We start from the raw sequence: 13,260 nt of genomic DNA on the forward strand, positions 1-13,260 counted from the left end.
ACAAAAAATTTGCAATTCCTAGGTTGTGGATGTAACTCAGTGAGATCATTTATCCAACATAAACCAAGAAATCGGGTTCAATGCCTAATACCACAAGAAAAAAAATCCTTAAAGAGCAACATGCTGTCCTAAGTATGATAACTCTCTGAGATGAGCTTCCTCAAAGTGTTGCCAGGACGTGTCTGCAGGCACTCAAGTCAGAAAGATAAAATGGTTATCTACCATCTTGAATATACAGTTCAGTGGTGGAGTACTAACCTGGTATGAAAGGTCTGTGAGTTTCAATCCCCAACATCAATAATAACGAAGGGATTTATTGTATTTGGCATTATTACTATTTTCAAAACTGTACTGGAATCATAAAGAATTAACACTGGCATGTTATCTTGAAAATAACAAGACGGCAGACCAAATGAAGCTCAAGAAGAAGGAAGACCAAAGTGTGGGTGCTTCAGTCCTCTTAGAGGGAGAACAAAATACTCACAGGAGCAAATATGGAGATAAAGTGTGGAACAGAGACTGAAGGAAAGACCACTCAGAGACTGCCCCACCTGGGACAGTGGAAGGAGACAATCAACTTCAGGAAGCTAACTAACCACTGGTCTTCACACTAGTGCTGTGGCACCTGTACTTACTCTCTTACAGACATCACACGCATGATAATAACTAATAATATTAACAAGCCCAAACAAAAACAATTTTTAAAACACACCTTAAACACCCTCTTCTTCAAAATTCTTGACTGGCCATCTTCTTCATTTCTTTTCTATTTCTACACTACGTTCTAATCCTCCTTCTTCAACAATGACCAATATTTTAAAATGTGCACCTACTAGCCCATTGTGATGTGCACTCCTGTAATCTCAATACATGGAAGGTTAGAAAAATCTGAGTCTGAAGCCCACTTGGACTGCACTGCAAGATCTCATCTCAAAAACAAAACAAACAAAGTAGAAATGTTTTCATTCAAAGTAGAAATGTTTTCATTCAAAGTAGAAATGTTTTCATTCACTATACCATAACTAATAAGAATGCACAAATCAAACATCTTTCTTCTTTAAGTAAAAACATTCAATGTAGGCTATAATTCATAATCCTAACTATAACATCAAGCCTGGGGTGAGAGGGGTGGGGTGGGGAAGGAGACTACCAAAAGCCCTGCCACTAACACCTCAGAAATCCAGAATAAATTGGAATCACCAAGGCCATTCAAGGGCTTGTTTGTTGAGACAGGTTCTACATAGGTCTGGCCGTTCTGGAACTCACTAAGTAGACCAGGCTAGCTCATGGAGATCCACCTGCCTCTGCCATCTGAGTGCTCAGCCAAGGACATACATTTTTTAGGAGAACTCTTAACATAGCAAATCCCATCCAATCGATAATTATTTACTGTCATACCTATCGTGCACCTGTATGCAAAATCCTCACTTCCTTCTTCTTCCTCCTCCTTCTTCTTCTTTTTTTTTTTTTTTTTTTTTTTTTGGGTTTTCGAGACAGGGTTTCTCTGTATAGCCCTGGCTGTCCTGGAACTCACTCTGTAGACCAGGCTGGCCTCAAACTCAGAAATCCGCCTGCCTCTGCCTCCCGAGTGCCGGGATTAAAGGCGTGCACCACCATGCCCAGCTAAAATCCTCACTTTCAATGAGAGCAAAAATGTCAGTCATCACGTCTACACAGAAGTTCCTCTATAATATATGAAAGAGTGGACTCTGCCTCAGTAGACACAGAAACCAATCATTTTAAACCTGCCTCATTGGGATTATTTGCTTGTGATTAAAAAATATTTTTAAAGGATTTACTTATTATTTTTATTTATGTGTATGTGTGTGAGGCTTCATGAATTTAAGAGTACAACAAGCATATAAGTACCTTCAGAAGCCAGAGGACATCAGTCAGCTCCCCAAGGAACTGGAGTTAAAGGCAGTTGTGAGCCACATTACATGAACGCTGGGAGCCAAAATCCACAGGGGCAGTAAGCACTCTTAGCCACTAGACTTCTCTCCAGCCCCCCTGTATTGTGCTTTTTAAAGGAAAACATAAAAGTTTGGGCCATCCTTATCAATAATGATCAGGAGGCTCTAATCATGCTGCATTTGTTCCTCTTTATAAACATCTAACTATAAGATAACTTTTTTTTTCAAAATCATACTCAAAAGAGAAATAAATGTACAGATTAGGGTAAGGACAAGAACAAAAAAATGGGGGCTTGTGACACAGCATAAAGTGTAGTATGTACCTAGTACTCACAAGTCCCCAGTACTACACAAAGTTAGGTGTGATGGCACATGCTTATAATCCTAGCGCTCAGGAGGTGAAGACAGACAGTGAGTTCAGGGTAATCCTTGGCTACACAGTGATATCCCTTGTCAAAGACAAACAAAACAAAGCAAACAAAGACCCAACAACAGTGGGCTTAGTGAAAAACAGAACTGAAGTTGCCTCTTTCAGAGGTTAAGTAGCTTTAGTTAAATCACCCAGCACTACTGCAGCCCTGTACTGCCCTGTATGGTAGCATACATACTGGGCTGTTGAGCATTAAGAATGTGGTTAGGATACTAAGGAAATGAATTGTCTATTCTGCTTAATTTCAGTACATCTTGATTTCAGTTGGTAAGTATAACTAGTGGCTCCCTAACTGAACAGCAGCTCTGGGTTGTCAGTTAATGGTTTCCACTCATAGGCAATTCCTTCCACTCCATCTGGAGCCATTTTTTAATTGTCACAGCTGGGAGTGTACTGCTAGTGGACGGAGGCCAGGGCTTCTGTCAAACATGTTGCACTGCAATGAACTTCCCACACACGGAATCACAGTTGAAACAAATATCAGCAATTGAGAAACTCTGCCCATAGTTTGTTCAAGGGTGGAGTTAAAGCAAACAACAAACTGCACACCCCTGGCCAAAACAGAATATCCCAGAAGAATGACACTGTGCATTCAACATGAAAAGGTTTAAAGCAGCAGGACATTACTGAAGAATGTAGTGAATAACTGAGTATGGTCCCTCGTGGCCACAGTAACTACGTCCTGTGCTAGAACTAACTTGAGTATTAACGTTTTTGTTTTTGTTTAGTTTTTTTAGAGACAGGGTTTCTCTGTGTAGTCCTGGCTGTCCTGGAACTCACTCTGGAGACCAGGCTGGCCTCGAACTCAGAAATCCGCCTGTCTCTGCCTCCCGAGTGCTGGGATTAAAGGCGTGCGCCACCACTGCCCGGCTAACATAATATTAAAACTATTATTGGGGACCTTTTGTTCTTTGTTATTTATGTGTATGTATGTCATGTTTATACAACTACTTTCTGAAGGCAGAAGACATGAGATCTCCTGAAGCTGGAGTCATAGGTGATTAAGAGTCACTGTGGGTCCTCTGAAGGAGCAGTGCACACTCCTCATCACCATGTCATCTTTCCAGCTCCATGCTTCTTACATGTTGAACATAAGATGCCAAAGGATACCTACCCACTTAAAACTTTTTTTCAGATTTATTTTATAGGTTATGGGTCAGTATACCACATGCATGCCTGGTGCCTGAGGAGGCCGGAAGAGGGTACTGGATTCACAGAGCTGGATGTATAAACTGTTGTGAGCCACCAAGTGTTGGGAATTGCACTTGGGTCCTCAGGAAGAGCAACAAGTGTTCTTAACCACTAATCCAGCCACCTTACCCACATTTTTGCTGCTGCTGTTGTTTTGGCAGATTTACTTACAAAGAGCTATTCTCAGAGGAAAGATGACCTAAGTTCTTCCCAGTCCCTCTCTTTCTACTCTCCTAGTTTGGATGCCTTGTCCTTTCACTTGGCCTATCTGACATGGAGATACCACTGTGAAAAACCAAATTAAGGCAAGAAAAGTGACTGCCATTCATATTTGCAAGCTTGCATATTACTTCAAGAAAAAGCAGGGGTAGAGTTATGGTTTGATAAAGGGAGATATATAAAGTGATTCTACTGAGTAATGATCATGTGTAGTATGTACTACACCCTAGAGCAGCAGTCCCCACCTTCCTAATATTGCTACCCTTTAATACACTTCCTCATGGTGTAGTGATCCCAACCATAAAATTATTTCATTGCTACTTCATAACTATAATTTTGCTAGTTATAAATAATAATGTAAATATCTGATATGTAAGATATCTGATATATGATTCCTGTGGGAGGTCACAACCCACAGGGTGAGAACTGCTGTACTAGAGGAAAAGATATTGAACTTTCAGAGGATGAATAGCAAATAACACTGTGGTTCTATAAAGTATGCATGGATCAGATGAAGTGGGATCACTCAGAACTACTCAAATAGCTCTCAGTTTTATATTAAAATGTAGAATCTAGCCCAAATTAGCCTAATCCTCAAAGAAACTGGACAATAGACATAATTTAGTGTTTCACTTCAAACTATTTCTCAGAACACGAAGTCATCTAAATTAATATTACAGAAATTATTCGCTATATTTAAAGTTTTCTATTACTTCATGGAATATAAAAATAAGAGCCCTAGCTTTTTTTTTTTTTTTTTTTTTTTTTTTTTTTTTTAAAAACAGGGTTTCTCTGTGTAACCCTGGCTGTCCCTCACTTTGTAGACCATATCGACCTCAAACTCAAAAATCTGCCTGCCTCTGCCTCCCCAAATGCTGGGACTAAATTGTGTACCACCACCTGGCTGAGCCCTAGCTTTTAAAACAAAACATTTATAATTTTCACACTGGCCTAAGGCAGCAACTTTCAGCCCACATATTATGAATTCCTCAAAGTTCAATGCAATTAAAGTTCCATCCTAATGCATGCTGGAGTTTCAGTACCTCCTTAGATTTTCTTTGGAGGGCTTAAAATATTTTACCATCACTTAATATACAGAAACATACCATTTACACTAGAGTTCCTACCCACTTTTAGTTTTCAGATACTCTCAAAGGAAAGATCATCTTTGTTCTTTCAGGTTTCTAATGAAATGACTTAAAGCCTTGTAAAGAAATGGGAAACAGAATATTTTCAGCATCATTTTGTATTCAGCTACTGGAGTTACACACACAATCTCAACTAGTTCTCTGAGCTTCTGAATCGCTGATCGTTTCCCGATGTGCAGAATTAGCCTGTGCAACAGAGAATACTCGAAAGTATGCTTGGGTTCTTCTTACTAGGCCCCAGCAGTACCTCCCTTGTACTCCCAGGACTCTAGTTTAAAACACCTCCAAAAGCTGCTAAATGTCCCTGGGGAACAAACCTAACCCAAAGTTGAGAATCGCCATTCCAAGTGAAGCTCATGGTACCAAAAAGTCGACACTATGCTCGTCAGAAGAATCAAGGAAAAAAAACATCTTTTTCTCTGATTGCTTTCCACCCAATTTATACTTGAAATAGCCGAGGAGCAAGATATGCCACTGTGTGCACATGAAGACATCTGGCTTAATTTCTACAATTACTGCTTTCAACAAGTCCTGTAATATCAGCAGTTTGGGAGGCAGAGGCAGGAGGATCACTTTAAGTTCGAGACCAGCCTAGTCTACAGAGAGTTACAGAAGAGCCAGGGTTACTTTCACAAAACCGGGGACTGAACAAGGAGAGATTGAAGAAGGGGGCGAGGGTTGGTGGGGAGGATGGAAGGAAGGATTGATTTCACTTGTAGGGAAAGCTAGGTTTTTACATCATACCGGATAAGCAGAATTTCGAGAAGGGACAGAGAGAAAAGACTGGGAGGACAGAACGTTAGGCACTGAAAGCACAGTCCATGAAGAAACCCAAGGACCTGTTTGTTCTCAATAGCCAGCCCTTAGATGGGAACAATTAGAGTCTATTTAACATGCCCGAGTAGGTAGCCAGATCCATCAAGCTGCTGTTGCCCCAAGGGGTGAGCAGGGCTAGACACAGGTTCCCATGGACTTGGAATTGACCTGAAGTCCTCTCATGATTCTCACTCAGAAAGAGGAACCCAAACGTAGTGAGACCAGCTGGGACCACCTCCTCTTCCCAGCCCCCAAATAAACTCACCAGTTACAGAATACCCAACCCTTTCTGGATACCAGGGGTTCTAGTCTGGGGTTTGCTTGCTACAGCATCGGAATCACGTGGGGAAACTTCTTAAACTCTACAAACTGAGTTCCCGCCCACCCGAGCTTGAGACCCGAGGCTGCAAAGCCATGTTTTCACCAAGGTCCCCAGGTGATTCCTACGCCCGCCAAAAGTTACAATTTGTCTCCTAACTTGGAAAGCACTGAACATCTGTGGCTTTTGCAGGGGCCTCCGCGACAACTAGGACTTCTTCCCGTACGCTTCTGGGGCCCACACCGATTGCTCCTGTCACCCTACAGGACCAGCGCGGGTTCAGGCCGGGTCCTACGCCGAGCCTCGGTAAAGCCAAAGCCGGCTCCGACAGCGCCGGGCCCACCTCCCCTCAGCCACCGGGCCCCGTGACGTGGCCCGGCCCGGCCCGGCCCGGCCGCCCTCCTCCAACGAGACTCCTTAGTCCTACGGGGAAACCAGTCGCCCCGGTGGCGAAGACCCGGGACCACAGCGCCGCCCGCTCCTTCCGTACCTTCTCCAGGGACGCGTCCATGGCTGAGGCGTCCGGTGCTGGGCCCGCGGTGCTGGGCACTACTTCCGCCTCCCGCGGCCCGCAGCGGTTTCCACGCTGGCAGCGCTGACGTCCTCCCCGCCCGCAGCCGGCGGGGCGGAGAGGAGGAGGAGCTGCCCCGCAGCGCGGCCCGCAGGTATCCTGCGGCTTGCTGAAGGCGGGGCTAGGCCCGTCGGGTGGGCGGGGCCTCCCGGGGCGGGGCCTTCTAGGCTTCCGTACTTGGGCGTCACGCCGGCCGGTCCTAACGCTGCTTGGTGGCAAGAACCCCGTCTATAGGGCGGTCCAACTTGAAGCCTGTGACGACCGTCGCAATGAGATATCCACCAGGTAAAATACTATCGACTCAGCTGCACGGCCCAAGCCAGGCTTTCAAGTCCTCCGCCGTCAACACCGGTCAGGAATGGAGTAGTTATTTACCTTAGCAGCCTAAGACCAGCGCTCACCCTTGCGCATGCGCGGGATGATGTATTTTGTCAGCTCTTTCCTCAGAAGTCCAGACAGAAAGGAATTCGAGGCCGCTGTTCTGGCGTCCTCCCTCATGTCACAATGATGGCTTGTCGGAGGATGGGTAATAATAATGATAATAGTAGGTCTGTTGCCTTTCCATTTTATATCAGAGCAGAAATTTGATATGGAGGTCATTATTATCCGTTTTAGGTTTAGTCCCTTGCAGCCCGGCAGTACACCTCATTATTCCCGCTTCACACCCGCTAGGTGGGGGTAGTGCGTTTTTAGTGAGTAAGAGCCCGTGGGATTTGTTTCCTACATTGCTCCACTACTGATGGGTAGGTGAAATGGGATCTTACCACCATTGTGGTCAGTGAAACTTCCTGCACAGAAGTCTGATGATGCTAAAAACCACAAAGCTATCCCTACCCTCTCTATTTCTTATGCAGCATGCTCCCCCAAACCCCCAGGTTGGGTCGGGTTGTCAGTGTAGTAATTATCTGCAGGCGGTCTCTACTTTGTATTTGGATAAATGGCCTGCTTGTGTTGTTAACATTTCCTAGCAAAGAAATCGTGTGTGCTGCTTTTGAGTGACTCTCCAGTTAACTGGAAAAAAAAAAAAAAAGTGATGAAATAGTGCCTTTTTTTTTTTTTTCCTTTCTTTTTTGGTTTTTCGAGACACGGTTTCTCTGTACAGCCCTGGCTGTCCTGGAACTCACTCTGTAGACCAGGCTGGCCTCGAACTCAGAAATCCGCCTGCCTCTGCCTCCTGAGTGTTGGGATTAAAGGAGTATGCCACCACGCCTGGCTTGAAATGGTGCCTTTCAAAGACTGAAAACTGATGTGCTCCTGCTTGAACAAAACAATGTGTTATGAAAATTTCCAAACCTGTAGAAAGGACAAAAGAATTTCGGTGAACAGTCATGTGCCCATTAGCTAGATTAGTTGCTATTTTCTTCTTTTTTTTTATCACATGTGTATTCAGATAACTATCCATCAATATTTGTGCTGGTACATTACAACTCTGAACACTTCAATATTATTAAAGACTTATTTTTTTTAGGCAGAGGTACAAGAAGTGTCTCCTCCTCCACCTCATGATTTGGAGGCTAGACTAGGAGAGATGCCGAAGTCCAAAACAACTTGGCTTGGTGACTCCAAACCAAACAGCTAAGGTGCTGATGGTAATGGTGGTTGCCACTAAGTCTGATGGACAGGGAGAACCATCTCCTGCAAGATGCTCTCCGACTGGCATATGCGTGCTTACACACTCACAATTTTTTGTAAGCAAATAGCAAAATAAAAACAAGCAAACAAAAACAGTGCACAGGCTGTAGAGATGGCTTAAGAGGTAAAGGCCTCTACCACTAAGCCCGGACTGAGTTTGATCCCTGAGACTCACAGTGGAAAGAGTAACAACTCTGGAGTTGTCCTCTGACTTTTGCATGTGGCACACATGCACACACACACAAGAGCTCACAAAATAAAAATGTAATAAAGATTTAAAAAAAGAAGCTCATAAATGTAACATTATCTCCAAGTAGTTAAAAAGTAGATTCAAGCCAAGCCTGGTGGTGCATGCCTTTAATCCCTGCACTTAGGAGGCAGAGGCAGGTAGAGCTCTGTGAGTTCTAGGCCAGCCTGGTCTACATAGAGAAACAAACCAACATCCCACCGCTACCCCCAAATAGACTCAACCTGTACAGACATATGGCTTGTATATGGTGAATGTTTACATCATTAGTATTTTTGAGTTAGGGTCTCACTATGTAGCCCTGGCTGTCCTGCTGTTCATTTGTAGACTGACCTGCCTTGAACTTGAAGCAATCCTCCTGTCTCCCAAGTGGTGTAAGCTATCACAGTGAAGTAAGAATTTCCTTGAGGGCTAGAGAGATGGCTTAGCAGTTAAAAACAGGATTCAATTTCCAACACTCACATGGCAGCTCACAGCTTTCATAATCTTTAGTCCCAGTGGAATCCAATGTACTCTTCTGGCCTCGACTGTGCATGCAGGCAAAACATCAAACACATAAAAATAATAGATAAAATGTTAAAAAGAGATTTTTCTCCAAGAGTAAACCAGAAGGAAACAAAGGAGGGGGGTATGTAGGTTTTTTTTTTCTTTAAATTCCACAACATAATTTTGCTGTGAGCTGAATTATTACAGCCATATTGTAAATAAATATTTTAATCTTTAATATTAAAATAAGCCAGTGATATACACTGATTCACTACAGCAATGCAAAAATGTGGGGTTTGCTGCCAAGCCTAATGACCTGTGTTTAATCCCCAGACCCTACAGTGTGGAAGGAGAGAACTGACTCCCTAAAGTTACCCTCTGACCTCCATACACACTCAAGAACGCGCGCGCACGCGCACACACACGTCAAATAAATACATATAACCCGATGTTCTTCTAAAAAATGATAACTATCAAAAGCTGTGAGGGATGAACAAGATGAATAAAGATATAGATGGAATTACTATTGTCCTCCGCTTTATTCTAAGAATAAGTAGGCGTTTGGGGAAAGGGCTGAGTGAAGACAGCTTTATTCCTATTATTATTTTGCCAGGGGTTTTATTTGTTTTTGAGACAGAGTCTAAGTAGCCCATGCTGGCCTCTAGCACTCTTTTTGCCTCAGCCTCTCAAGTCTTGGGATTACAAATATATGCTACCATGCTCGGCTATATAGAACTTTAAATGTAGTATTTAGATGTAAAGAAACTCATGTATGTACATATACCATGAATGTAGAAGTGAAAATGTCTAGGGTACAAAATAGACTAATAACAAGTGGGAAAGGAAGAATAAGGGTGCAGAGGGAAGTATGCTCAAAATATATCATTTTTAAATTAGTTCCCAACACCTACATGGCAGCTCACAACAGTCTGTAACTCTGTACCAAAGTATATCCATTTATGTTACTGTCTTAGTCAGGGTTTCTATTCCTGCACAAACATCATGACCAAGAAGCAAGTTGGGGAGGAAAGGGTTTATTTGGCTTACACTTCCATACTGCTGTTCATCACCAAGGAAGTCAGGACTGGAACTCAAGCAGGTCTGAAAGCAGGAGCTGATGCAGAGGCCATGGAGGGACGTTCATTACTGGCTTGCTTCCCCTGACTTACTCAGCCAGAGATCGTCCCACCCACAAGGGGCCTTTCCCCCTTGATCACTAATTGAGAAAATGCCTTACAGTTGGATTTCATGGAGGCATTTCCTCAACTGAAGCTCCTTTCTCTGTGATAACTCCAGCTGCGTCAAGTTGACACAAAACTAGCCAGTACAGTTTCCTAGTATCATGTTTTTTTTTTAAAAATAGACATCAATAAAGATAAATATGAGAAATTAGTGAGTGTAAGAGTTGTTCCTCACAATCAGGTGATTATTCCTCCAGCAGTCATTGACTGCCTGTAGTTCTCCATCAGTTCATGTGACATTGTATTACAGATGTTCCATCTGGGGCTGGGGACCCCACAGTCACTTATTCTCTGCATTTTGACCAGTTATGGCTCCCTGTAGCCTTTGCTGCAGAAAAAAAAAAGTGCTTTCGATAAGGGTAAGAGCTATGTTTGCCTGTGGGAATAACTATTTAGAGTACAGTTAGAAGCTGTATTGATTTAGGAAATTGGCAGTAGTGGGTCCTCCTCTAAGGTCTATTACTTGTTCAGCCACCAGTAGTTGTTGAGGTTTACAATACAAGGTGCGAGTTCCCTCCTGTTGAACAGGGCTTAAGTCCAGTTAGACAGCTTGGTTATCCACAAGATATAAAGATTAGCAGCGTCTTCCTAGGCTGGTCGCTCTGGTTTACCTGCTTCACATTTCTGTAGGACTCTTGATTGCATTTCTCCCTTGGCAGCTTGCATAATATCTTCTGCTACTCTGAGAGCTGGTCCTGAGGGAGGAGATGTCCAAGTCAATTCCAGCTGATTCCTTCAGCTTCTGTGTCTAAAGTGTGTGGTATCTCAGAGGCAATCGAGGGCAATGGCAAACCCTGTAGTGTTTCAGAGGTCTCTTAGATACCCGTGACCAACAACCTAAAATGTTTCCCTTCCTCTTTCTGGTACTGGGGTTTCTTTAAATAATTTATGGCTCCTGAGGGAAACGTTATCACCTCATGAGCAGTCACTCTATCCAGAAATATGTGTGTGATTATACTCACTTTTTTGGTTTTTCAAGACAGGGTTTCTCTGTGTAGCCCTGGCTGTCCTAGAACTCACTCTGTAGACCATGATTTCCTATGGCTTTTTCAAACATCTTTAGTGTTATTTTTTTTAAACCAGAGGTAAAAGACCACTACAATGAAAATTTTATATTTTTGAAGAAAGAAATTGAAAAAGATACTAGAAGATGGAAAGATCTCTTAGGCTCATGGATTGGTAGAATTAATATTGTAAAAATTACCATTTTTCCAAAAGCAATTTACAGATTCAGTGTAATATCATTCAATAAAAATGATAGAAATAGAGCAACATCATAAAGCTCATATGAAGTATAGAAGGCACTGGAACAGTGCTGGAGTTTTTTGTTTTTTGTTTTTTTGTTTTTTTTTTTGTTTCCCCATTCTTTTTTTTTTAATTAGGTATTTTCCTCATTTACATTTTCAATGATATCCCAAATGTCCCCCATACCCACCCCTGTGCTGGAGTTTTATTAAGTTATTCAAGTTATAGTACAGAGTTACCATTCTAATTTAACTTTCTGTTGCTAAAACAAAGACCATGGTCAAATGCAGTTTGAGGAGGAAAAGATTTATTTAATCTTACATTTAATAACCAACACAGGAACCTGCATGCTCTTGTTTACCATGACTTTCTCAACCTACTTTTTAAACCACCCAGGACCACCTCCCTACAGGTGGCATTGCTCATAATGGCCTAGGCCCTCAATCATTAATAATTTAAAAAAATGCTTCACAGGGCTAGAAAGATGGCTCAGCAGGTAAGAGGACTGTAGTGGTTATTCCTGGTTGTCAACTTGACAATATTTGGAATGAACTACAATCTGGAATTGGAAGGCTCACCAGTGACCCTTATCTGGAGGCTTGGAGATCCTTATCTGGATCTTGGTTTGAAGATCTTGAGCCATAGTGGCTATGGATTCCAGAAGATTGAATCTCCGAGTTTAAGGAACACACCTTTAATCTGGGCTACACCTTCTGCTGGAGACAATATAAGGACATTGGAAGAAGGGAGTCTAGCTCTTGCTCTTGCTCCTTCGCCTGCTTGCTGCGTGAGACTGAGTAACTGCTAGATCCTTGGACTTCCATTCACAGCTGTGACTGAACAATTGTTGGGAATTGGGCTGCCGACTGTAAGTCATCAATAAATTCCTTTACTATCTAGAGACTATCCATAAGTTCTGTGACTCTAGAGAACCCTGACTAATACAGAAGTTGGTACCAGGAGTGGTTCTAGAGTAACAGAAGTACAAGGATGAATCTTTTAAAATACTGGAATTGGCTTGTTGATCCACCAGCACTTTCAACTATTGAAACCTCTCCAGATTCTCTCCCTCCTGGGAGCTCAGAGAATTTTGAAGACCCATGGTTGAAACTATATTCCGAACTTAAAGAAGCTAATGACCTTGATTTTCTTAATGAATTAGGTGATTCAGTGCACAAAGCTTTCTACAAGATGGGGAAAAAATCGGAAAATGATTTTACTGGCTGGCTGCTCTTAGTATCTGTGGAAAAAATGATGAATGAAAGGAAGGAGTTGTGTGATTAAAATCGAAAGGCTCCAGACACAAGTAAACGATCTAAAAGTTGCTAAGTGTGTCCTTGAGGAGAATCTTCTCTCTTGTAGCAATAGAGCTCAAGTTGCAGAAAATCAAACAGAAACTCTCATTGTAAGGTTGGCTGAACTACAGCGAAAATTCAAGTCTCAGCCTCAGAGTGTGTCGACAGTTAAAGTAAGGGCTCTAATTGGCAAAGAATGGGATCCTACAACATGGGACGGGGATGTGTGGGAAGACCATGTTGAAGCTGAGAATTTTGAATCTTCAGATTCTCAAGGGTTTGCCCCACCTGAGGAAGTAGTACCCTCAGCCCCACCCCTTGAAATAATGCCTTCCCCACATGAGGAAATTAATTTTGCAGAGTCTGATAAACCAGCAATGACTTTCACTACTGATGTTTCTCAAGGCCCACCAATAGTTTCTTCTAGACTTGTAACCAGACTCAAAGCAAAACAGGCTCCTAGAGGGGAGGTAGAAAGTGTAGTCCATGAGGAAATTCGCTACACTA

At 42.7% G+C, this 13,260-nt stretch overlaps 2 protein-coding genes across 9 annotated transcripts in view; one reads left to right on the forward strand and one right to left on the reverse strand.

Annotated features, from left to right (window-relative positions):
• Pdxdc1 (pyridoxal-dependent decarboxylase domain containing 1) overlaps positions 1-6,788 on the reverse strand; it is a 70,032-nt gene extending 63,244 nt beyond the window's left edge. For 4 of the 7 annotated variants that reach the window (NM_001357225.1, NM_001039533.2, NM_001291017.1 and 1 more), the window contains exon 1: positions 6,527-6,757. In NM_001357225.1, the coding sequence (NP_001344154.1) occupies positions 6,527-6,547 (21 nt within the window). In that variant the 5' untranslated portion in view covers positions 6,548-6,757. Of the gene's footprint in view, positions 1-6,526 lie in introns of all 7 variants that reach the window. The other 3 variants (XM_011246055.3, XM_011246053.2, XM_011246054.3) reach the window with 2 other exon arrangements.
• Positions 6,773-13,260, forward strand: part of Mpv17l (Mpv17 transgene, kidney disease mutant-like) — a 46,459-nt gene continuing 39,971 nt past the window's right edge. Inside the window, exon 1 of one of the 2 annotated variants that reach the window (NM_001289562.1) lies at positions 6,773-6,892. In NM_001289562.1, the coding sequence (NP_001276491.1) occupies positions 6,877-6,892 (16 nt within the window). In that variant the 5' untranslated portion in view covers positions 6,773-6,876. The remainder of the gene's footprint in view (positions 6,893-13,260) is intronic. The other variant, XM_030249342.1, reaches the window with a different exon arrangement.

This window comes from Mus musculus, chromosome 16, assembly GCF_000001635.26.
Source record: "Mus musculus strain C57BL/6J chromosome 16, GRCm38.p6 C57BL/6J".
NCBI classification, from domain to species: Eukaryota; Metazoa; Chordata; class Mammalia; order Rodentia; family Muridae; genus Mus; species Mus musculus.